We start from the raw sequence: 26581 nt of genomic DNA, 5'->3' as shown, positions 1-26581 counted from the left end.
AGTTGACCTGATTGAGCAAAATTAATGTGATTTTTGGATTCAGCACACCAAAATTATCCTAAATCAGCTCAAAAAACTTAAACAATAAATTTGTTGTTGACCAGTGTAATCTTATTTAATTTAGATAAATTCTATTTTATACCTTGAGCTTATTAATTTACTTTTTTTAATTACATTTTTTTTTTTACTCACATTTGTTTTTATATATTGGGCATGTAAAATATATTGTGAAATGTGACATTTTTTTTTTTTTTTTATCCTACTTTGATGTATACTATTATAGATATACTGTTCAATTGTTCATTGATCAATAAAAATAAATAAATAAATAAATAAATAAATAAATACATAAATAAATACATCTTAAAAACGTACAAAAATATTAGCAGTAATAAATAATGCGCGGTAATGTATTGGGATTAATAATCAGCAAAAACAAACAAACAAACAAAAACTTAGATGAGTCTTGTAAGGTTTTATTTTGATTGTTTTATTTTATGTACGTCTACCGGAAGTGTGGTGCGTGACTGTGTGCGTCTTGACGCAGTGGCTGCTGCTCGTGCACAGGCGGACACAGCTGCTTTCATTTCAGAGGGTGAGGAGCTGAGGGGAGTCTGCGCTTCTCACTCCAGGGATCAGCTATTATCTCTGATGGACTTGATCCAGCACAAGAAAACCCAGTTGGTCTGTGATTATGACCACTTAGACAGAGTTCCAAGTGCAGTTTGCGGACGTTAAACTGCTCTAACAGGCTCAGCTGTTTTACCAGCACCGGCTTTCATGTGTTTTATGTGGCTGCGCTCAACAGTGAGGTAGACTTTTGTTTTTAGTATTATTATTATTCTGGCAAATTTTTACCGGAGTGTCGTGGGTGATTTACCCCGTGGATGCGGCTTCCGGGGTCGGCATCTGAGCCCTGCAGGACCAGCCTGTCTTAGGGCATGATGATGATGATGATGATGATGATGATGAAGATGATGATGAATTCTCTGGGTCTTTTTAAGTGCATGAGGGATATTTGTCCGGAGATGTTGCTCCTGTTGCCACTGTTGTGGTTTTTTCCTGTGACTGGAGCGGCTCCGTCTCAGCCAACAGAGCAGCTGGACATGGGGGTGGTAAGTTTCCTACCTTTGCTTCATACTTAACAGATGCAGGAAGTTTATTTTTACTTGATAACAGCAGCAGAGCAGGGGCTGTTCTCTTTGAACTGGTGTTTTTTTTTTTGTTTTTTTTTGGATGCCTCCCTTTTGCTCCTTGTACTTAGATCACTCCTGAACGCTCAGTTGCAAGTGCTGTCCTCTCCAAATACTTGCACTGAATTTTAACACCTCTCTGCAGTCCATCCAGAGCATGGGGTAGAGTGAAAGTAGCCCACAGGCTGCATGATGCAAAAAATAAAAATAAAAAAAAAAACAAGCAGGAGTTCAGAAGAGTATTCCTCAGAGCAGGAATATCTTCACTAATAAAAAATTCAATTCATTCCCTATAGCCTGTCATAGTGATAAATAAATACAAGTGAATAGATTCCCCTTGCCATAATATCGACTCTCTCTACAGAATGCTGACATTGAACAGATCCTGTGTAAATAGGACGACAGGAGCTCACTTCCAGGCAGTGACAGACTAAACCCAAAAGGCATTTAAAATTTCTCTGAGGTTTTCTCAGCCGTGCCTCTACAAAGACCAGATGCCAAGTTCAGAGAATGCTGTATTTACGATAAAAGATCCAGTAGTGTGTGCAGGGCTGATAGAAATAACCTGATTATTTGAAGAATACCAAGGGATTTGTTTGTGGATTCACTGAAAGCATATGATCCTGATATGAATGCTAAATTAGTCAAATCAAAAATTGAATTAATGTGCAGAAAATTCGCAGGATATTTCATTCCCTTTTAAATATTAACGTCTGAGACAACAAGTAAATTTCCATGCATCTGCTGTCGATGCATGAGCAGTAAAGAAAAGCTGTGGGAAACATGCAGACTGTAAAGCACACGACAGCCACACATCATGCATCATCATCAGCACCACAGACTCACAATAAGTGGAACATACAGTCTGGAGTGAGCAGAAGTGAACAAAACACCTGCAACAATAAAAGCTGAGACTGAGCTGATGTGTGTTTTTACACTCACTCTACATTGTACTGTTGTGATTCACCTCCTCACCAAAAAAACATTACAGTAAGCAACTCATTTTCTGATTCTGAAAGTTTACCATTTTTGCTTGCGAATGCTGATTGTAGTCTTCTGTTCTGATCTTCCCTGTTAAGACTGCAGTTTTGCAGCCTTTCTCCTCAGGCACCATCAGATTATGCTCCTTTTCATCCCAACTTTGCTCTCTCATCTTCTTTCAGCCCTCAAATTCTTCTTTGTGAAACTTACTCATGGGGATGAAGTTTCTCTCAACAAAGAACAGTACACGCGCACTAGAATATATCACTTTTTGCTTCTGCACTAAGGTTTATTCCACTGGGATGTGTCGTACGTTTTTTTTTTTTTTTTTTTCAGTTTGCTATTCGGTGACACATCTGACATGTAGCACACACTGTCACTGTGACACCAGAAAGGATGTTTTTAATCCTGTCGATGGTCAAAAAAGACACGAAACCTACTAAACCTTAGGCTAAGGAAAGCACCAAGCTACCTAAACCTATACAGAAACTGCTGAATAATATAAGAAAAAAAGAATTAGACATAACCAGTGCTCCTATTAGACTGGCATTTTCGTGTTTTTTTCTTCGTGTGAAATCCTTTGACTTGGTACTGAGGTGGATGCCAGAACCCTGACATCCAGACATGGTCTGTTGCACCTCAGAGGTCAGTTTAGACATGTCTGACAGTTCATCAGGACTTCATAGGTAGAGAGGTCTTGCTGTGAAGCTTTGACCACAAATAACCACAAGCCTTTGTCTTTTATTTTCATGATTTATATCTATATCTGTATTTTATGAAAAAAGTTTTAAAGTACTTGACCATTGTATGTCATAACAGTTGTGTACTGATGGCGGTATGTGGGCACAGTCAGGGGACTTTTAACATGTTGGGTGACAAAAAATTTTAAGATAGACTTATTTTGTCATTTGTAGCTGATGCATAACTGTTTGGGAGTCTTAAAACCAGCTTTACTGTATCTAAATGATGTCTACAAAAAAAAAAAAAAAAAAGAGAGAGAGAGAGCAGATTGATTTTCTTTGTTTTAAAAAACTATATTTGACGTCCACATTTAAATTTTTGGTCTCATACTTTACTTGCCCAAGAGAATACTGGTTTACATCTCAGCCTTAATGATTATAAGTTTTAATAAACATTATTACCTCTGCCAAGGAGGTTATGTTTTTGCCAGGGTTTGTTTGTCTGTCTGTTTGTTTGTCTGTCCGTTAGTGTGCAACATAACTCAAAAAGTTATGGACAGATTTTGATGAAATTTTCAGGGTTTGTTGGAAATGGGATAAGGAAGAAATTATTAACTTTTGGGGGTGATCCGGAAGAAATCCTGGATTCTGGATCACTTTGAAATTTTCGTTAACATTGTGGTAAATGGGGCCAAAATTTTCGTTTCCCAATATCTCGCTTAATTATTGACCAAAACTCATGAAATTTAACTCAGGAATTGACAATGGGGTCCTCTATCACATTTCAAAGGCTGATCCGGATCTGATCCAGAAGGCGGATTTTATTTTAAAAAATAAATGTAGGATTTGTATCACCGATTATGTGGGGAATTTTTGCGCTTGGCGGAGGTCTGCGCTCTCCGAGTGCTTTTCTAGTTTATACTTATTCACTCCAAGCAGGATATTAGGATAATATTAAATCACTTGTGCTTGACAGATCATTTTAATTACCAGCCTCGAGGACTTGAAAATTTACCCTATGTAACCACAATCACTTTACCCTACATAACCAGACTTTCCTTCTTATTGATATCCCCCAGTCCTAGACCCATTAAGTTTTTTTCACCAAAACTGCAGGAGTTGTAGTCAACAATATCCCTGACACTATGGTAATGTTAATTTTGACAACTTCAAGTGAAAACAGTAGCTTTTGATATGGTGAAAAATTTGCCAATTTTTGAGGTAGTTGGTTTTACCCTACGTAACCGAGAAGTTTTTCAATGAGATTTCAGTGAAAATGGCTGAAATTGACAAATGTCTTTGTATGGCCTCAAAGTACTAGAAATGCCCTTTCCATCCATGTGTTACACTTAAATGCCAGGTAGTAAATGTAGGCCGCTCATTATCATTTTAACAATTTTTTTACCCTACATAATAGGACTGCACAATATTGGAAAAAACTGACATTGCAATTTTTTTTAAACCCTGTCATATATATTGCGATATGAAAAAATACTCAGGAGGATATAATAGCTGCATGGTGCTGACGTAAATGGTCAAACAAATTAGTTGTGTTTTTTCTCGTTATGGCACCGGGTGCAAGACACTATCGACACAGAACACGTGTTTCAGTTTCATCCTTTTTGGAGCTGAAATAATTCCAGATAAGTAACGTTGCTTTTCTTTTTGGCACCAAATCTTCGTTTTCGGTGATTTTTTCTTCTTCGTTGCTCATTTTTCAATGTTGTTACCGGTGACTCACTGCATGTGCAGGGGCGTGGTCTGCTTCGGTACACTGATTAAGAATGATTGTGATTGGTGGATCGCTGTGTGCAGTGTGTGTCAGGTACCCAGGCTGAAATTAGATGAGAACACATTGAGTCCACATTTGCATCCTACATTGCAGGGCCTGCGATGTGACTATTGTACGTACATTGTGATGACGATGCTCAAATGATATATTTTGCAGCTCTACTATGTAACCACTTGACCATGCCCATATATGGTATTTCTGTCCAAATCCTACATCAGTTGAGGTTTACGGTCGTCCAGGCTGGTGTTGCAGCCTTCACACCAGGCCATCACTCTGGCTGGGACAACTGAGATGCCTATTGCATCGCTTCATGTACCAGTAAATGCAAAGCAACAGCCGGCACAGTGATGGATGGAGACTTGAAAGTCCACAGTACTTCTTTGCAGTTGCACCCCATATGCTCCTTGGTAGTGTAACTTTCTGCAGCCTTGCAGTGAAGATTTTATTGCCTCGACATTAAGTCAGACTCTTTCAAACTTATTTCCAAACTGTATTTAAGTGTCAAAACAGGTATAAAACTGACTTGCTTATTTTCATAAAAACCACAAATCAGCGGAATATCTTTTCTTCTGGAGTGCAAGGAGGATATTGAATGTTTAGTATATTTAGTACAAACAATATATTTTTAAACACATTTAGCGCAAAGCAACTTGTGTAAGAATTCTAAGAAAGACAGTGTGACCTACACTATGATTTCTGTTGTGATAATGACCACCTCAGTGTCCAAAGGCTTCGAAAGAGAAAGTTTCTGCAAAGTAACTTCCTGCTATGCTCTTATAAGATCAACTCTCTTGGAAGCACAAAGACATTAAAGTCCATTTCATGTTTATTGTTGTGATCCAGTCCTCCAGCCTCACCATATCCTTAGGAGTAACCAAACAGCTTTGTACTTTACTCACAGGTCCAGGACTGGTCTCATATTTCCAGGTTTTATTTGAGTATTCTGCAAAAAGGCTGGAAAACAGACTCTCTCAGACTCTCCCCTCTGTGCTTAAGCAGAAATAAGATCAAACCTCCTTGTTTTTCACAGGCTAAATGTGGCTTTTTCGCTCTAAAAACAGGGGCGTAGAAAAAGTTCAAAAGTTCGTCACCTTAATTACTTCACCAGAGTAGTATCATCACACCGCTGCGAGACTCCTGTCCTACACGATGGCAGTCACTGCTGCGATCTGTTTCCCGGCAGGAACAAGAACAGTTCAAACATACCTTTATCAGTCAGCAAAGAAAGATGACAGTGATATAATGAAGCAGACGAGCAGCCTCACTATTGTTGGCATCTTTTGAAAAAAAAAAATAAAATAAGGAGACAGACAGTCTTACAGTTCCTAAAGTTACATCTTGATTGGGTGAAGATGTAAAAGAAAACGACAGTGCACTGTTATACAAAGACACCTGTAAAGCATTGTGAAAGGTGAAAGTGACTGAAGTAGCACATAGCAGCAGCGTTTTGAAACAGAATCAAGTAAAAAAACAACTCTAATACAGACATACACTTCCCTCAGTTAGTTCAGAGATAAAAGAGTTACTCGGCTTCATCACAGGAGCAGAAATTCTTTTGTTTGATCACTGATACTGAGGACGATTCATTTAGACAATATAATCCAAGTACAGCTCCTAGTTCATAATGAAAGATAGTGAAAGAGTATGAGAGTAGACAACTCCTGTAATGATTTGTTGGCTGCTGATTGATGCCCTGCCACAAAGGTGCAGTGGGAGCAGGGACACACAGAGAGTGTCATTTTGCTCCACTGGTAAGGGTGTAAAGTAGAGATATGAACAGATGATTGTACCCATAATTCTTTCTCCTGAGGCGATGTGTATGTGCATGTGTGGCTGTCATTGCATCTGATCCTAACTGCTATTCACCCAGGACTTGAAAACAACAATCAAACCAGAAAACAATCCTCTGATCTCGATCGTCGCTCCTTTCCAGTTCCATTACGGCACATAGACTGGATGCTCCATCACTTTAGTGCAGATTGTGAACCTTATGTACGGTGTGGCTTTGTAACAACCACACACTGAGTTCTTAAGCAACTAAGCCTCATGCTCAGCCACAGATCACAGGTATTCATTTTATGGCTCTGCTGCTATCCAGCTTGATATATCGCCGTGCAGTGCCGATTTATAATTTCTGCACTTGAGGGAACTCGGTCGAATAAAGTGGAATATGCTCTATGTTTTCTGCTCATCATATTACATTCCTCATGAGGAGTATTTTCTCTACTGAAACAGAACCACTAAGCTCCCCAAAGGTGCTATTCACTTGAACACACAGAGCTCTCTTTTTGATAAGCGAGTGTGAGATGACCGGTTTAAGAGCTGATAAATTAGTGAAATTACAGTATATTCAGCCACCTGTAGAGTTTCACCCACTGAAGAAACGCAGCCGCATTACACGTCTGAGTAATGATCCCCCAAACCCTAAGACTCCTTTGTGCATGCCTGGGAGGAAAACCACACCCTGCCGGCCCATTTCTATTCTCATTTTGCAGTTTAATTTTTTCAATGAGAACACCATCTGGCTTCAATTACTCTAGAACAGGAGGCAAACCCCCCTCTTCTGCTTCTGCGCCCACATCCCTCACTCTCTCTCCTTCTGTTTTAAAGGTGCTATGTGGAACAATATGAACAAGTTCACATGCATTAATCGCTTTTTATTTCTAAACGTGTGAAAACATCATAACGTAGCTTAAAAAAAATGACACCTTTCCAGTCGTACTCAGTTGGCTACATCAGCCTACAGTGTGATTTCTATTGAGAACTGGCCCTACATTCCTTTAAACAGCACAAAAACCAGGTACTATTTACTTAGAAATGGAGTCTGCTAATGTCTGAAAATGACCTGCTCCCAGCAAGACACAAACTCCACAAAAGCACAAAATATCGCAGTTTTCTGAAGGTTTTAATTCAGAATCTTTAAGGAAAAAATGTTTTTCTTTTTCAGGGGGAATTTAAATAAGGCATTCTGTGAAACATTCATTGCAGTTTGTCCCCACAGTCTTATTGTATATGATATGGGGGGCTATTATGCTTTTTATTGTTTTTGTTGTTGTTGAATTAAAATAGGAGGCTCGCAGGCTCTTGGTTGTTTGTATGATATTTATTACATAATTTTGCACAGGAAAAGAGATATTCAGTGCAAGAGTTTCTGCAGTGTATACTGTATTTAATTGGAATCTATATGAACACTGACCAGTTTCTGTCAGTGTAATAAATACATGGACTCATGCACAACACCTGTTGGCTTCATAACTTGTGTTCTTGTGTTACATAACTTTTACATCGTTCAAAAGACAAGCTTTATACTCAGGGGCACTGCTACCGATTGTAGGCCCCATGAAAGGTAAATGTTGTGGACCCTTTCATAAAATTCAGTATCTTGTCAATCTGCCAGAACAGGGGGGGTGGTAATGTATGTGGGGGTGTGGTCCATACATAACATCACTTACGCTAGCATGAAAACAAAACTGAAACTTAACATGCTTTCATCGTCTGACTCCAGACTTCTATGCCTCTGTTATACAGCGGATCTTACATGTTCTTAACTTCTAGCCTGTATCCACTGGACCCCCTACACTGCTCTATGGGCCCCCAACAAATTTGTCATGTTTACCCCCCCTTATCGGCGCCCCAGATTATACTTCACATTTACAGCCTGTAATGGGGTTGTGCTCGGTTCAATATAGAAATAAATGTGACATAATGACAAACAGTAATAGATGAATAAATAACATGAACATTTATCCTCATCTCATTGAGTTGGGTTCATTTCTCTGTTGCAGCTGTGGTTATGGTTTCATAGGGTGCTGGTTCAGGTTCTGGTTCAGCTGTGTGATTTGTGCACAGGTGTACACACAAATGTATTCAGATTTATTTTATTATGACTTGTCATTTTAATGTGTAATGTTTGCTGCGCATTGCAACATAAATATGGCACTCAAGATTCAGCCCAAAATGATGTTGTCAACAACATGTTAAATAAGACTCCACTCATTACAATATCTTTGGTTAAGTTTTAGAAAATGGTGTAAAATGACACCTTGAGTGATAATGGCCCAAATTGCACTGACTCTTCTGAAATCAAAACAATGCACCTAAAAATCTATTATTTTTTTTTTTACATCTTTTATACCTTGTTGCATGTTTGTTTTTGTCTTGTTTTTTCTTTTGTCATTTTCATATTAATATATCACTGCACATGTAAACATGTCAACATTTATAAACTCTTTCAAATGTTCTATTCTTTTATAATATTTAAACTCAGAAAATAATCCACATGCAATGTAACTGTTATGACAGCCTCACTTTTAGTAGTGTTTCTTATGATGACCGATCCGGCGCTGTGAAGCTGAGTCTGTTCCAGCCTGGTTCAGGCTGTGTTTACAGTGATACAGAGTGTGAAGTGTAAATATTGTAGTCTTAACTATTAAGAACCAGTCATTGACAATTATTCTCACCAACATTTTTTAAAAACATGCTCAATATTTGTGATTGATAACATCCCTGTTTCCTTGGACTTGGTAAAGAAACAAAAAGGTTTATGGTGTGAGTTCAATAGTAAATTATGACAGAAATATAGCAGAAGATGAATGTCTACAACATTATACTGATGATGCACTGCACTTACTCATTTATTTCAGATGTTTTGTGCATTTTTAATACTTATTTATTTTTTATTTTCAGCTCATATTGTGTTGCTGATGAATGTCCATGCTTGGTTTGGTACAAGAACTCACAGTGTTTGACAAGTAATTTGTTAAAGTAAGGGTAGCCACAGCTCAGCAGGTAAAGCAGGTTGTTGGTCGCTGTCCTTGGGCAAGGCACTGAACCCAGAGTTACTCCCAGGGGTTGATCCTCTGGTGTGTGAAATGACACACTGTAAAGTACCTTGGGTCCCAGAAAAGAGCTGAAGTCCTTGTCCTTCCAGCGTGCCCATGGGACACCTTAGAAAAAATATGTATGATGGACAAATACTTTTTTTTATTCTGTTTGAATTGTGCCTCCATTCACACATATGATTTTTGTCACTTTAAAAATTATTTTATGAGCCAAGATAGTCCTGAACTGTAGAAAAATAGTAAAGAAACATCTAGGCCCAATCCCAATTCACCCCTTAACCCTACCCCTTGGCCCTTGCACTGGGTACTACCCTTGGCAAGGGTTAGGGGTTGAAACATTCTCCTATGAAATGGGACAACCCTTCGAGACCTGTTACATCATCAGCAGTCATTAATGCCACTATAAACAGATGCAACAACTTTGTGAAAGAATTCACCATGATGTCAGCAGCTGTAACCGACTTTTTTTGCTTGGGCTTTGGGCATGGTTTTGCAGCCATCAACCGCAAACTGCAGAAATGCGATCTATAACACATTGAAACCGCATTAAATGGTCGATGAAAATATTAAGTTATTTATGAAGAAAATATGTACATTTGTGTGTTTCTTTCATCACACTGCTGCAATTTTTTGGTGTGTTTACCTCCATCTTGCCAACGATTTGAACAGAATTATGGGAAATTTCTCATACCCCTCTATTTATAGTGGGGTTCAGACAAATCTTCCCCTCCGACTCATCGAGAACCGGGACAACCCTACCCTTTTATGTGAACGTGCAGAATGGAGGGGTAGGGGTAGGGGTCAAAGGGTGAATTGGAACTGGGCCCTAGTTTTATATTTAACAGCTCCATAGACTACATCTCTGGCACATGTGAAATGTCACCAACACCAAAATGGCTGCTGCCTCAGCACATTTTACATCAGTCTTGGAAAGTGAGGTGAAAAAGTATTAAAGGAAGTGAAAATCACTACAAATCTTGTCATGTTGAAGGTACAGACACATCTTCAGGGACTATGAGCAGGTTGTGGAGTTACAGTGACATCTCCTCTATGACTCCGTGGTCCGGTCTTTCTATTTAGTATCTTCACAGTCTGATAGTTCAGCAGTTTTTTCCATTAAAGGGCATTGGTACACATAGTGGGGTATTTATAGAAACAGATATTTCCCCACCTCTGTTTTCAATGGTAATATCATACACACCAGATGATTTTCAGAAAAATTTTAATCCATACTAACAGCATAAATACACTTCTAGAGTGCTGTCATGGGGTTATGGTTAGGATAAACAAAAGTCGCACAAATGATGTTGATGCATTTTGTTGTTTTATACTGAGACGTCCCCTCTGTACTCAGGCAAGGATGCAAAAATGGAGTTTTCCAAGAAACAATTATTGACATTGACCTAAATGAGGGTTTCTCCACTATTGATTGTAATACCATTTTTTTTCCCAAACTGAGGCCCTATAGGGCACAACCACAAGGAGCGCGACTTTGGCTCTGTATGCAATGCAAGCTGTATCCCAAAACTATCACAAGACCTGATTGGCCTCTTGGTATCACTGACCAGTCATTGTGTTGTAGGTAGGTTTGGTTTGAGCTCCCAGCAGTTGAAACAGTCTCTTATGTGTGTCATCCCATTATGTATCTGTACAGATTTACTTCTGTAGGTGCTCACAGTCTGAGTTGGGTTATTGGAATCAGGTCAGAAGCAACCATACAGTATAATGAAACCTAAACAGAAAAAGTTTTCTGAGCTTCTTATTAGAATATCGCTGTTTGAACTAATTTACCTCAAGTACCATTAATCCACAATACTCTATTCTACAGTGATTCAACAAGCTCAGGGAGCCTTAGCATAATGCCAAAACACAAGACACAAAAATGTTCTTATTATTAAATCACTTCTTATTCAGAAGGGAATATTAGCAAACATTTCATTCTCCACTTGTGCTGCTACTCTCATTAGCAATATGAAATTTGTGTGCATTCAGCAGTAGTACATCTCTCATTTTCTCACTGCTTGCGCTCACTATCTCCTACCATTTTCTCCTGCACTTCATGTAGAAGGCTTTCCTCATTTTCCTGCACATCGCGGTTCTACTGATTACACCCAGAGGCCCAGAGAAACCTTGTTCTCATAGTGAAAACTGAATGTGGTGACAGTTAAGAGAAGACACAATGAACATTTGGTTTGCTGCACTGAAAGTAATCTGCCACACAACATCAAGAAAGAAGGAATGCATTTAAGACGTAAAGGAGTATCAAGTATGGAGGTTTCTTTATTTTGAATGATATACATTTCAGCTTGTTGCCTCTATGTAGAGATAATGTTATACCACATCATAAATCACTTTGGATGCTACTTTCCATGTACATCTGTTATCACACTCACAGCCTGGATCATTAGGACACTTTTAGTACCGCTGTCCCACTTCCATCAAACACTGTGACCTCCCGTCTGTAGAAATGCAGTGTGGGACTCATATTCAGGGCGAGGAGATTATTTCAGGAACAATGTCATGGGGGAAACAAGTTGAATACTGGAGAGAGTAACACTGTAAAAAGATTGACAGAGCACATGTAAAATACAGCACATTCACAGTTTCTCAGGAGGAGAAAAATACCAGGAAACCCACCAGTCCTTCAACCCTTTTCTTTCCAATCTGTCACCTCAGTCTTGTTAAATGTAAAAGTTCTCCGGAGACTTGCAAGTTTCCCGAGAGATTGTCAGCATTGCCGAAGAATTTATTTATGATGTCCGCTGAAACTGATTCAACAAAGGTCTCATGAGCCCTGACACCTCATTGGCTGCTGCTGTAGCATGGCAGTAGGAGAGTGATTTGTGGCAGCTGCATGTTGTTCTCCGTCAATGATAACACACGCATTTACAGATAAAGTTTGACAGCTTGAATGCAGAATCTGATTTAGTGTTGCAGATTTTTATGTTACCTCTAAAATGGATAAGACTTGCCAAGATATTTGGCTGCAGTAATAGTAGTGTATGTTGAAAAAGTAAAAAAAAAACACACAAAAGAAAACCATGAGAAGTCTGTCAGCTATAGTGCGTGGGTTATGTATTTATTTTATATTGAATAAGAGGGACTATGGCATTCCATGCATATAGGAATTTCCTTGTTCCCATTATAGCTGCTGCTCCATAGTTTCTGGCGTTACTGAGCAAAAATTCTATAATGACCTGTGAGGATATTGTAATTCAAGAGGCTTGAGTAGACACTGCTGTGGTTGTAGAAAATCTGCTTCATGAAGCAGAGTTTGACAAATCACAGGTGTTTTCAGACCAGTAAGGAGATTAAATCTGTGATTGACAGCTGTAATTACTGATCACTCTTCAGATTCAGTGAGACCTGACTCTCTGAGGTTCAACATAGAAGCTTAGGACAGAGCTGTATATCCTCTGTTTTCAAGAGCAACGTGACACAACGTCAGGCCATATTTAATTGATTTTATTTTTGTAGTCAGTGTTTTTGATTTTGGACTTTTGGGTGGAGGAAGATGTACATGGAAGGTGTGTGTTTCCAAATTCTGGATGTTTTCCTCCCTAATTGGCTCCTACCGCTTGAAATATAAAGATGTTTCAGGCCACACACAACAGATAAGTACATTTTTAAGACCAAATCCAAATCTGATATGCATAGTTATACTTTTGGGCTTTCATTTTCATTTTTGAGAATTTGAATTTCAGAGGTTCATTATAAAGTCAGTTGAATGACCTGTATTCATTACCCTTTATTCATTTTATTTTAATGATTACTGCTCTTTTTAAGTTCATATCATAGACGAGTTTATAATCAATGGATGTAGGAACCATGAAGTCACCCACTGGTGTCTGATTGGCCATTTTGAAAGCAGTAGTTTGCTTTTTGTTGCCATGCTAGCTTTTTAAAATGACCATATTTGGACAAAAAGGGACAGAGCTATAGGAGACTTGGGGGTCTGAGGTGAGATAAGGCTTAGTGAATAAGTCAAATGGTAAATTTTATCAAGCGCTGTATTACACATTGTGCATTGGAGCCTATTATCCACAACTACAGTAGAGCTAGATCCGATTTCAGGAGAAAAACTTGGAGATGGACCACTGGAATACTCATTACAAAGTTCTAGTAAAATGGATGAGACCAGAATGACTCCTGGAAAAAAAACCCAAAAACACTCACTATTTTAAGAGAGAGATCCAGTGTGTTTTGATGGGAGTCGGAGCTTTTTGGAGCCAGCCCCAGCAGGAGTCAGTTGTATTATAACTTAAAGACATGTCTGCACTGACGTTGGTACCGTCGCCTCGCAGCAAATAGGACCTGAATTGATTCGCCTTTCTGTGTGGAGTTTGCATGTTCTCCTTGTATCTGCGTGGGTTCTCCCCAGCATCCTCCCACCATCCAAAGACAAGCATGTTAATGGTTTAACTCAGGGGTGTCAAACTCATTTTAGTTCAGGGGCCACACTCTGCTAACTTTGATCTGCAGTGGGCCGAAGCAGTAAAATAATAACATAATAATATATAAATAATGTCAACTCCAAACTTTCCTCTATGTTTTAGAGCGAAAAAAGTAAAAATTACATGATGAAAATGTTTACATCTACAAACAATCCTTTCAAACATTGTGAATAACATGAACAAACTGAAAAAAATAAGTGTAATTTTAACAATATCATCCTTCAGTTGTTTACACACATACATTATATATAACTTACAGATCACAGTGGATCTACAAACACACAAAATATTTAGTAACAGGTGGAATATTGTTAAAATTGTACTTACTTCTCTGAAGACATTTCAGGTTGTTCATATTTTTTTGCAAAATTATACTTTGTTTTAGTGTAAATACATGAAAATATTTAAGAAAAATTTGGAGTTATGAGTATTTATAGGTTATTGAGTAGTATTTTACTGATCTGACCCATTTGAGATTGAATTGGTTCGAATGTGGAACCTGAACTAAAAGGATTGTTAATATCTTAGTGGAATTTTTGCATTTCACAGATTCATCCTAAAGGCTGGATTGGACCCTTTGGTGGGCTGGATTTGGCCCCCGGGCCGCATGTTTGCCACCTGTGGGTTAACTGGTCAGTCTAAATTGCCTGGAGTTGTGAATGTGAAAATGAATAGTCAACATGTCCATGGTGCATTTGTACACTATAAAAATTCTTCCTATTCCAGCATCTGTCGAGACACTGTAGAGTAACCACCAATCATTCACAAGTTGATTTGTGATGATGAATGAATGAATGACACATGAGCTAAAATTATCCACAGCTTTCTATAGGAGTCAAAGCTGCAATAATATGAAGAGGCATTACTGTAATGTGTCTTTTCTACCTAGTTAGAGGAAATGGAGTCCTTTCTGCATCAACAGTTGATGTAAAACTCTGCCCACATTCATTTAGGTCACAGTTGTAGATGAAATAAGACTCATTGTGTGCACCCAATTTCCCAATGAGATTTATTATGCAGAACCAGAACAGACATCACTTCTGAATAGAGCTAAGGACGACTGCACATGTTCCACTTCTAGCTTCATGCACAAAAATGTTCTTGTGACATCAGCCAATATTAATAGTTATTACAATACAAAGTTAAGTTAAAGTCTGATTGTAGAAAACTTTAGAAAACTACAAGAACATATGCAGAACTAGAAAAATTGAAGCGAACACTGGTTTTAATATTTACGTGTTTGAGTAAACTGAATATTTACTACTGACAGTTTTCTCCTGAATGTTTATTTGTACACTGAACAAAAATATAAACGCACCACTTTTGTTTTTGCTCCCATTTTTCATGAGCTGAACTCAAAGATCTAAAACTTTTTCTGTGTACACACAAGGTTTATTTCTCTCAAATATTGTTCACAAATCTGTCTAAATTTGTGTGAGTGAACTCTTCTTCTTTGCTGAGATAATCCATCCACCTCACAGGTGTGGCATATCAAGATGCTGATTAGACAGCAGGATTTTTGCACAGGTGTGCCTTAGGCTGGCCACATTAAAAGGCCACTCTAAAATGTGCAGTTTTATCACACAGCACAATACCACAGATGTCACAAATTTTGAGGGAATATGCAATTAGCATGCTGACTTCAGGAATCTCCACCAGAGCTTTTGCCTGTGAATTGAATGTTCATTTCTCTACCATAAGCCATCTCCAAAGCTGTTTCAGAGAATTCATGAAGAAGACTGTGCGAGGAAAATGGTGGTCACACCAAATACTGACTGGTTTTCTGACCCCCCTGGACCACCCAATACAATAAAAGTGCACATTTTAGAGTGGCCTTTTATTGTGGCCAGCCTAAGTCACACCTGTGCAATAATCCTGCTGTCTAATCAGCATCTTGATATGCCACACCTGTGAGGTGGATGGAGTATCTCAGCAAAGGACAAAGGAGAAGTATTCACTAACACAGATTTAGACAAATTTATGAACAATATTTGAGAGAAATAGGCCTTTTGTGTACATAGAAAAAGTTTTAGATCTGTGAATTCAGCTCATGAAAAATGGGAGCAAAAACAAAAGTGGTGCATTTATATTTTTGTTCAGTGTATAAAATGGTAGCTGAATAGAATAACAGTATATGCAGAGTAGTCAAACCTAACACAAGACAAAAAAGTCACTTTTAAAAGACACATTGCTAAAGTTTTGACATAGAAAGAGTTTATAGATCAATATTTGGCAGAATATTCCCGATTTTCCATCTTCGTTTTCATGTTTCTTGTCATGCTCTCCATCTATTTTTCAGTTTGCTGTTGGGTGTTTTATGCCACTGCTGCTAAAAAATGCAAGGAGCTTGGATTTGGTTGATGGCTTGTGACAATCCTTCTTCTTCTTGATCACATTTCAGAAGTTTTCTAAGAGGTTCAGGTCTGGAAATGTGGAGTGGTCAGCTTAATTTTTTCCAGCGGTATATATTTCTGCTATTCTGCGTTGAAGTTTAATGTTACGCATCTGGCTCTGGGTTTTCTGTCATAACCACTTATCAGAGTTGTTGAGTTTACAGTAGTGCTGGACTTATGTTTGAAAGCTGTTGAGTAGGAAAATACCCCTCTCCTCATCTCCGTATGGTCTCCGCCTTCCATTTCATTGGCTCTTACTTTGTTTCATGAGTGAACACTGAGTTAGAAGCAAACTGGCTCCATCTCAGGCTCCCCATGTAGAAAACCCCAAATCAACTCCATGTGGCCAGTCTTATTTTAACCAAGGAATCCCGCCTCCTTCCTTCCACTCACCAGATCAAGGTTTTGGATGCCAATGCTATTCAAAGGACTGACCAGATCTTGTAATTACAGTGGTTTCTGAAGTTGTGCTGCCTGCATGTTAAAGTTAAAATAATCCTGGGCCCCATCATCCAAACTGGAGGAAACCCCACAGCAACAACAGCGCTTCTCTGAAGTTTGGCCTTTTAAAATGGATAGAATTGTAATAAATGCAGCATGCAGGATGCGTGTTTGTATGCATGCGATGATTTTCATCTCTGGCATTGGCACAGGAGTGATGAGCGCTGCTGGGTTTTAATTCACTTCCTAGCAAAATTGAAGGACAGTTTGTGCAAAAAAAAGGGAATGGAAGGAAAAGAAAAAAAAAAAACATTTGAGGGAGTGTTTGATGTGTGCTTTGGCATTAGCTTTCAGTGTGCTCCTAAAATGAGGGCAAAGTGGTTTATGTATAACTGAAATGAAGACAGAGCGAGACACAGAGACAGACGGTACAACTGGGAGACATTGGGTGTTTAGCCAATGTTTGCAAGCAATGTGTTTATTAGACATGTTACAAAAGCCTGGATGCTGTTGAGCTTTGAGGCTACCGAACGCAGAACGACTGCGTCCCAAAGCACAATACAAAGCTATATTAATTTGGAGTTTGACTGTCATATTCAAGATTGTATCTTGAGGTGCCTATTAGCTCCTCAATTATTTATTGGCTAATTAGGTATTACATCTTTTTTTCTCCAAGCCCACAGGAGACAAACTGAAAGAGTTATTTTTCAGTTTGCCTCTTCCAAAGTGACAGTTAAACAAATGACTGGTTTTGTTTAATGCTCAGAATATGTCTTTCATGCTGTAAACTGTGCTTGATTGAGCAAGAGTTACAAAGTTTGATGTCATGGCTGAGAAAAATAATTTTGTGTTTTGTGTTTTGTGTGGCATGTATCAGCATGTACCGCCTCCAGATGTACTGAAGGTAAGACTCAACCTTTGTCTTTAATTTGATTATAACATTGAAATATGACAGCATCAGTGGAGGTCATCTGAGATTATGGTACATTGCTCACAGAATATGAATTTAGCTGTGCTGTCGGTTCTTTGTAAAAATTGTTTTAAAAGAATCCTTTAGAAAATGGCTTGATATTTTGTGAATGTGATTTATTTCAAATAGGCTTGTGACAGGATGTTCAATGGTAACATAACTGAAAGGTGAGAAACCTTGATTCAGACCAGTACAAACATTACATCTGAACAGAGGAATATTGCACATGTTCCACTTACAACCTCAAAAAATGCTGTGACAAAAAAGTTTATCATCCACTATCAATAGTTATTATAATACATTGTAAATTTTTATTTGTGCTGCTGTTTAGAGCTGCAACCGATTAATCAGCTAGGTGCTTGAAATCAATGCAAAAAGTCCCAATTCAATTAATTGACTCGAATTGATTGAAGGGAGATATTCTATTGCAGTTTTCCTGAATTGAAGCTTCTTTGTGCGTCACAATAAGCGTCCGTGTGAAACACAACAGTGGAACCAATGTTTAACAGCAGAGAAATGAAGGAAACAAAGCTTTGATTCAGGAGAATTGTGGTTGAATGATTTTTTTGTTTCACTTTGAGTCGATTAATCGGTTGCAGCTCTACTGCTGTTGAGTGAAAGTTGAAGGATATGACAATCATAATTAAAAGGAGAAACAGTCTGCTCAGTCCTGTGCTTCTTGTCACTATCTGATCCATAATGGAAACCAATTTGTTCCACATGTGCATGAGAATTCTGCTTCTTGTCATTCATATCTCTGAAAAGTTTAAGAATTTATGGCAATTTTGAGGATGTAAGATGATTAACATGAATATGCTAACTTTGTTTTTGTAGTTACGAAGTATGTTGAATCTTTTTAATCACATACATTCAGGCTTTTCACAAAATAATCAAAAATCTATCAGTAGTGAATGAGCTAACAGCAGCTAATGGCTGTTTTCTAGTTAACCCTTAAACCCTTAGAACGATTATTGTGTTCACTACCAAATACATTTTTCTCCACATTTAACCTTACCTAAGTAATTTATTCTAATATTATCCTTTGGATGTTGCATTTTTTTCTGTGGAAATTGGGTATTTTCCTACATGTTCATAAAAGCTCGAAGTAAATTCAAAGTTTATTATATCAGAACAGAAAAAAATGGAAGAAAAAAAAAGTTTTTCCCCAACATAATATATCATTAACTGAACATAAAAACAAGTGTCTACAACCACTGTCATTTTTTGAAATACATGGGTTTTACTGGTGAATGAGTGTAGCAGAAGATGACAGTGTTTTCATATTCACTATGGAGCCTTTGAACATACATATGGCTCATATCTGATGACCATGAAAAGCAGAGGTAGACCAGCTGATATATCTTGCTGATATATTGATTTTTCTTTTTCAATATTGGGCATCTGTCTTAATTTTTTTTTTAAAGCTGATATTTGATCAGTAGTAAAAATGTTATAAGATATTTGATCAGGCACTTGTGTGGGCACTTGAAGTTCAGTAAATGTTAAAAGAGTAGCTGCTATGTGTACGTGTATTAATAGTTTCATTTATGTTGCTGCATAAAAATCTTAATTGTCTTTCAGTTGTATTTTACGGTCAATGTGCTGTAAAAAAAAATCGGCCTTAAATATCAGCCTCAAAAATCAGCTGTAGATATTGAGCATCAGCTGACCAAATTTGTTAAAAATCGGTATCGGCCTTAGAAAAACCTCTAACAAAAAGTTGAGAAACTTCATTTCACCTGAATTATTTACTGTATTGATAGGTTTAGTGGTTCCGAAGGTATTAAACATTTTAAAACAGGTGATGCTCTCAGTTCGGGTGGATGTTTAGCTCTTTGAAGGTTAAGTCAGACTGAAAGGAAATTATGAAATAAATTTATGTGATTAGAAAAATTTAGAAGATTCAGACATTTGAAAAAGTCATCGGTGTGCACAGCCCCATATCATTGTGTGTATTATTAATATTATTCTAATTATCAATATTAATTTTATATGGGTCTGTTTTTATTAGTATATTTCACTGAAGGAGCCACATAACACTCATACTATGTTGTGAATGTTGTATGCGCTATGTGACAAAGTTGGATTGAATTAATAAAGAAAATGTAGCAAAACTTCTCTTTCATAAGCATCATGTATTAGATATATTGTACAAAAAAACCCCTAAATGTCCAATCACCACCAAAATTTTATCGTTAGTTCCTTGTGCCAGTATCAACATTTCCTGAAAAGTTCTTCAAAATCCTTCCTTAACTTCTTGAGTTATCTTGCTAACAGACAGACAGACAGACAGACAAACCCCACGATGAAAGCATAACCTCCTTGGCGGAGGTAAATATAAGTGATAAGACCAAGTATTCTGGCACATGTATAGAACAAACTGAGGTATCTGCCAATGGATTAGGCAGTGACAGACTTTGACCCAATTTATAACAAAAACATCAAAAAAACAAGAAAAGCACTCAGAGAGCGCAGACCTCTGCCAGGTCAGATCAGTCCCCCCCGATCACTACCAAAATTTAATCACTTGTTCCTTGTGCCAGTATCAACAATTCCTGAAAATTTCATCAAAATCTGTCAGTAACTCTTTGAGTTATCTTGCTAACAGACAAACAAACAAACAGACAAACCCCGATGAAAACATAACTTCCTTGGCGGAGGTAAAAACTCACCCATTCTCCATCTATCTGCTGACTACTTACTTTAGTTTGTCAAACTTTTTTCTAATGCTGCGATGAAAGTACATTTTTAACGAAGGAGGAATAAAAATTTTAAAAATCTATTAATTGATCATAATAAACATAATCAGGGAGAGCGATTCTGCCACTTCATGTTGCCTAGTTTGACCAAATTTAATTAACAGATCCAGATAGATATGCCACATGCTCTTCAAAAGTCTATTATTCTTGGTGACAGTAAGGGAAATTAGCATAATGAATATACATAGATAAATTGTCTTGATAAATGAACACTTTAACAATTGTTAATTGTCTTGTTGTCATTCTTGGTCAGACTAAGCCCTCCAGAGTCACCCCATCTCACAGCTAAAATGAAGTTTTCTCCAACTCAGGCTTAGTACTTATTCCACAGTTGATTATTTCACTCTCAAACCCGGCTGTCTTCTTGAATTTTCCACCTATCCAAATTGACACCCTTGGATTTTAGGCGTAAGAATGAAAAAAGGGACTTGGATCAAAGCCATACAGTGTGCAAACTGGGTCATAGAAAGATCAAATATTTCAGCAATACAACTTACATCCACATTACAAGTTTCCAGTCAGAGTTGGAGGGGGTGTTGATGCCAAGCAGAAACCCCTCAAGCTAGTGTCAAAGCGGCACACATTTCTTTGTCTTGTTGAATATTCACAGTTACAGAGAATGTGCTGACTTCTTGACACGGCTTTTCTCAGCCTGAACTTCCCTGTTGGTCGAGTGAATTTATATGATGTTTTAACATTTGATTCGGTCTGTAATTGTGTTCAGACTTCATTTTAAGTGCTGACATCTATTTAACCTAAAGTGGATGCTTTTCACCACTTGACCACTGGTTTGTCTTTGTTAAACCTGAACCTACTTCACATCTTTAGATCTAGATGTCTGTTACCTTCACATTCACCAATATGAATGCATAGAGAAGTATTATTATGCTCAGATGTATGTGCACAGCTGTATTTGCATGAGCTGAAAGGCAGTAGAGATGCAATGTATGGATTTTTAGCATCTGTGAGTTTTGGTTTCTGAATGGAAAATAAAAAACCCAGCAAGTATCATCTGCAATATATTTTTTTACATCGCAATAAATATCATTTTCATGCTGCACATTTTGATTTTGTCTTTAGGGTGTATTTTGTGGATAAAAAAAAAAAAGAACTTGGCAAACATTTTAACATCGCAAAAAAAACTTATGTCTTCATAAACCTCATCAAACTCACCCATGTAGAAGAAACACTGTGATGTCTTTTCATTTAGAGCTGTGTCCAATGTTGAAAACAACAACAGTGCTTCTAGCTTGTATCACTTTGTCACTTTCTTTAGCCCCTTTTACACAGGACTTCTGTAACGGGAATATTTCGCCTTTATTCCAGAACGATGTCTATGTAAATGAAATAGTGGGATCATTTGGTCCCACCTTTATCTGTAACTCCTCTGGAGGTAGTAACAGAGCTGTGGTAAAGGTGGAATCATGATTCTGGAACGCTGTGTAAAAGGAACACCTCTCGTTACGCAACCAAGGTGTGACGTTTTGATGACGGCGACCCCTAACATGGGAGAGACAGCCGGTGCATATGGCAGCACTGACTGGCATGACTCTCTGGCCATGTGCCATTTTCAGCCGGGGCATGAAACCAGCCACACCAGGCTGCTGAATCCATGCTAGTGCCTCCATATGTGCCCGCTGTCTCTCCCACACCGGGGGGATTTAAAAATGAGTGCTGCGTCACCGCCCCTTTGATTCCGGAACGCAGGTCTGCTGTGTAAAAGTGCAGCCTGTCTCACCTCTGTTACGCCTTTGGCTTAGCTGTGGAAATCATTCATTCATTCATTTTCTGAACCCGCTTTATCCTCACTAGAGTCACGGGGGTCGCTTGGAGCCTATCCCAGCTACTTATGGGCAAAGGCGGGGTACACCCTGGACATGTCTCCAATTCATCGCAGGGCTGACATACAGAGACAAACAATCACTCTCACATTCACACCTATGGGCAATTTAGATTAACAAATTAACCTATCAGTGCATGTGTTTGGATGATGGGAGGAAGAGAACCCACGCAGACATGGGGAGAACATGCAAACTCCACACAGAAAGGTCCCACCCCCATGGACTGATGTTGGAATTGAACCCAGGACCTTCTTGTTGTGAGGCACGAGTGCTATCCACTGCACCACTGTGTCAAAAGGTGGAAAAAGGCGAGATGGTGATTAGGGCTGAACGATATGGACAAAATTTCATATCTCGATATTCATGCCAGATATCTCGATATTGATACAAAACGATATGACTACAGGTTCGGTGAAAACCAAGCATTTTTCAGAATTATACAAACATCATAATACAAAAGAATGTGGAAAGTGCAGTTTTATTTATAAGAACTCACTGCCAGTCATCAACATTAACATAAAGTACGAATAAATGAAATTTGTTGTGACTTCCAGAGCTGTACATGCAGGGCGAGCATGGGGGAAATCTTATATCATTTTATATTGTTGCTTTTTCGATATTAATATCTTGAATGTTCATTTCTAGATGTCGATATGATAATGATATATCTTTCAGCCCTAATGGTGATCCCACCTTTTTTCCGGGATCTCAGTGGAAAAGTGGCTTTTGACTCTATAAGTTGTTTCTTAATGGTGCTCATCCCATCTCGTCACTTTCTGATGCTTTGGTCAAAGGTAGTGTTAGTTTTTGTCACTTGCAGAGTGACTCACTACTCCCTCTAGTGGTCACATAAATCCAAAGGTCAGTTGGTGTTTATTTTTTTCTGTTCATATCTCTACAGTCCAAGACACTGATGCCTTCAGAGCTGTTTATTCAAACATTCTAATGATAATTTTACATCACGTTAAATATTTTAAAGCAGTGGTTCTTAACCTTGTTGGAGGTACTGAACCCCACCAGTTTCATATGCACATTCACTGAACCCTTCTTTATTAAAAAATAAAATATGATTTTTTTCAAATTCAAGACACAGGTATATGTTTTACTGGTGCACAAAATGAACCATGCATTAACATCACTGTGTTTTAAAGAACAAAACCAATACAGTGCATGAACTCACAACAAATTACATACCTTTTCACAAAGACATGACCTTTTTTAATACTACCACACTGAAATGGTTTAAATTTTTAACCCTATGTATTCCAATAAAGAACTTATTGTATTTATGCTATTTATCATTTTTAACATTTTAACACACACCCATCACCTAATTTCCATCAGGCTACAATAATAATGAATATTTACTGCAAATCAGTGTGACTGACGGCTTTAGCGTAATACGATTTTTCCATCTGCAACAGTGCGTCGGTCATCACATGATTGTAACTGACCAGTGTGGTGACCGAAAAATGTAAACAAACGCTACACATGGCTGCCTCCGTGGTTAACAGGAAGTAGCAAAAGTCATAACAACGATGTGGAAAATACTCAAATAATTCATCGTCAGATGAGTGGAAGAGATTATAAACACTTCCGACTTGTGTTGTAGTGCTTTAAGCAACAACAATGCACCGCGTATATTGGATGTCAATCAGAGAAAGAGTCTCCGAAGCCGTTTGTTTACATACACGGACCTAGCCCGACACACACATCCGACTAATGAGTCGAGTGTGTGTCTTGACCTCCGCCGAACCCCTGAGACTGACTCACCGAACCCCTAGGGTTCGATCGAACCCAGGTTAAGAACCACTGTTTTAAAGTGTATATTTTACATGTATTCCCTGTAAGAAAGCCTAAAGATGGATTTTCGCTTCACTGTGCAGAGCCAACAAGTCCTTCTCATAACTGTTTGCAGATTGTCTGAAGTTCTGCTGAGGTAAAATCCTGTGGCTCCGCAAACTTTGTAGGCTTCTGTGTTTCTGTAGACTTGTAACATCTTATCAGATTAAATCAGCATGGCACAAAACAGATTTATTATATTCCAGGACTATAGGACTTTCTCTATTCTTTATCTGAATCTCATTTCCATGAACGTGTGCTGAGTTTGAACCCTTTTTTTTAACTTTCTTTTCTTATCTTATCAACTGTCATTACAAAGCAGATCTGAATAGATGTGACATTTCTGTATGAGCACCAGTTTTGTAATTATACAGTAGTTTGTATGCATTCAGTGCATGTTCATGTACTTGTTTATGCATGTACTCAAGTGTGAAATGCTCTGTTCTATTTGTTCATTGACTACTTTGTTGATTTATTATACAGTTGCATGCATTTGTTTTATACAACTTATTGTTCAGTTGCTTCCACACAAGCAGCATGAATGTCCCAACCAGAAACAATGACTTTTTGAGTTTTAATACTGGATTAGCTTTAATTTGACCCCTGAAACCAATAAGAAGGCCAAAACTAATTTACAGTAATGGGGTCAGATCAAGTCACATTTATGCTGGTGTATCTTATTCTCTATTTTACTGTTACTTTAGCTTGTGTTATTTCAGTTGTGCATTTTAGTGCTGTTTGGCAGTCTGCAGACACTGCAAAAAAAACAAAAAAAAACAATTATGGATATAGTGTTCCCCTGTTTGCTGTTACAACCACACGACTGTCATGAGTGTAACCAGAGCTTTATTTGGTTTCCAGTTCTATTCTGACTGGGATTGTCCTGGTGTACAGTTTTGCACTTAACTAGACAAACATCTTCCATATTAAACTGTAGATTTATCCACTGGACTGCAGCTCATAGAAGAAAAAATATATAAAACTCCTCTGTTAATGCCTCGACTAGCAGGAGAAAGAGACATAGAAGATCAACAGATACTATAGGCCTCTAAATTGGTTCATCCACATGCCAGAGAATTCACTCACATATGGACAGGCTGCATGTGTCAGTTTAAAGGAGTGGCTGTGTGCATTCCCAGTCCAGAAGCACTGCCAGTGTTTGAACTTTGACCCCATTTCCCAGTCTATAGCCGTGTCAAATAGCAAAGCGAGCTAACTCCCTCTGGTCTTCATTTTGTCCAATTTAACTCTCCATTCTTCAGTTTTGAGGTTTGACTTTCTTGTGATACTGCAGGATTTCATGGCTGAGTGTGGACGAGGCAGATGATCCACAGTGGGGCTGTCATTTTTCTTTGCAGGTTTTTTTTTTTTTGTTGTTTTTGCTGTTGTTTGGTTGTTGGTTTTTTTTCATGCTTTAAGACCAGTACTGCTCCCCTCAGCTTTTCTTCCTAATGAAACAGCAGATATCCAGACAGCTCTTGTCTTTCAGCAGGTGCAGCATGCAGACGTAAACACACACACCACCAGCTCACCTTCTTTTCCCTTCTGATACTACTCTTTTTTTTTTGTTTTGTTTTCACATAACCCTTCACTTGTGTCACAATGACTCCTCATCACCAGGTGCTACGTGTCGTACTGTTCACAGCTGGTAGCTGTGGGGGGCTCTAAATAAAATCATGACTTCAGCTGGTTTGATGACCTTTCTTTTAGGGGGAAAGCTGTACTTTATCAGGTGATGAAGTTTCCAAATGCTGGAGGGTGAAACATCTTATATGTGAAAATGAACCAGCAAGTTTGGCGCCTTGTAGGGGTAAAAGTTTGACACATAGGAAGTTGTGTTGTTTTTGGTGTCACAGATAGTTTGCACACTGCATTTCAAGCAAACATACTTTTGAAACCAAACTGAATCCATGGAGTTAAGGAAGCACAGCTCTGTGGCTCATCTGCTGCTGCTTTTTCCACAACCAGGCTCCAACAAATTTTACCGACCAATCTACTTTATAGTAGCAAAATTGGGGCTTTTAGTCTGTTTACAACACAAGCATTATGAGTAGGAAGACAATTACTTGTGACGTATTTCCTGAGTTGTAAAATTATGTTTTTGTGTGATAGCAAAGTCTTTCCGATAACTATGCACATTGTATACTTTTAAGAGGGAAACCTGGCATTAGAAGATGTCTGGATACCAGTTGCCATCAGTTCTCAGTGTGAGTTGGCATTCACTGGCCCCATAGCTAAACCCCTGAGCATATAAATTACATGCATGTTCCATAAATACACTCATATATATTCCTACGGCTTGTTTGAACTTGGGAGTGACAAAGGTGCTATGTTTCATACCTTCTCACGTACGGTACGAGCCAATGCAGGTTGGAAATAAAACACAAATGGAAA

At 38.2% G+C, this 26581-nt stretch overlaps 1 protein-coding gene across 1 annotated transcript in view; it reads left to right on the top strand.

Moving 5' to 3' along the window:
* Window positions 1-606: 606 nt before the first annotated feature.
* mmp17a (matrix metallopeptidase 17a) overlaps window positions 607-26581 on the top strand; it is a 161188-nt gene continuing 135213 nt past the window's right edge. Inside the window, exon 1 of the mRNA XM_030150753.1 lies at window positions 607-1115. Coding sequence (XP_030006613.1) covers window positions 942-1115 — 174 coding nt within the window. The 5' untranslated portion in view covers window positions 607-941. The remainder of the gene's footprint in view (window positions 1116-26581) is intronic.

Source organism: Sphaeramia orbicularis, chromosome 12 (genome assembly GCF_902148855.1).
Source record: "Sphaeramia orbicularis chromosome 12, fSphaOr1.1, whole genome shotgun sequence".
Taxonomy (NCBI): Eukaryota; Metazoa; Chordata; class Actinopteri; order Kurtiformes; family Apogonidae; genus Sphaeramia; species Sphaeramia orbicularis.
This window is presented reverse-complemented; position numbering and strand designations above follow the sequence as displayed.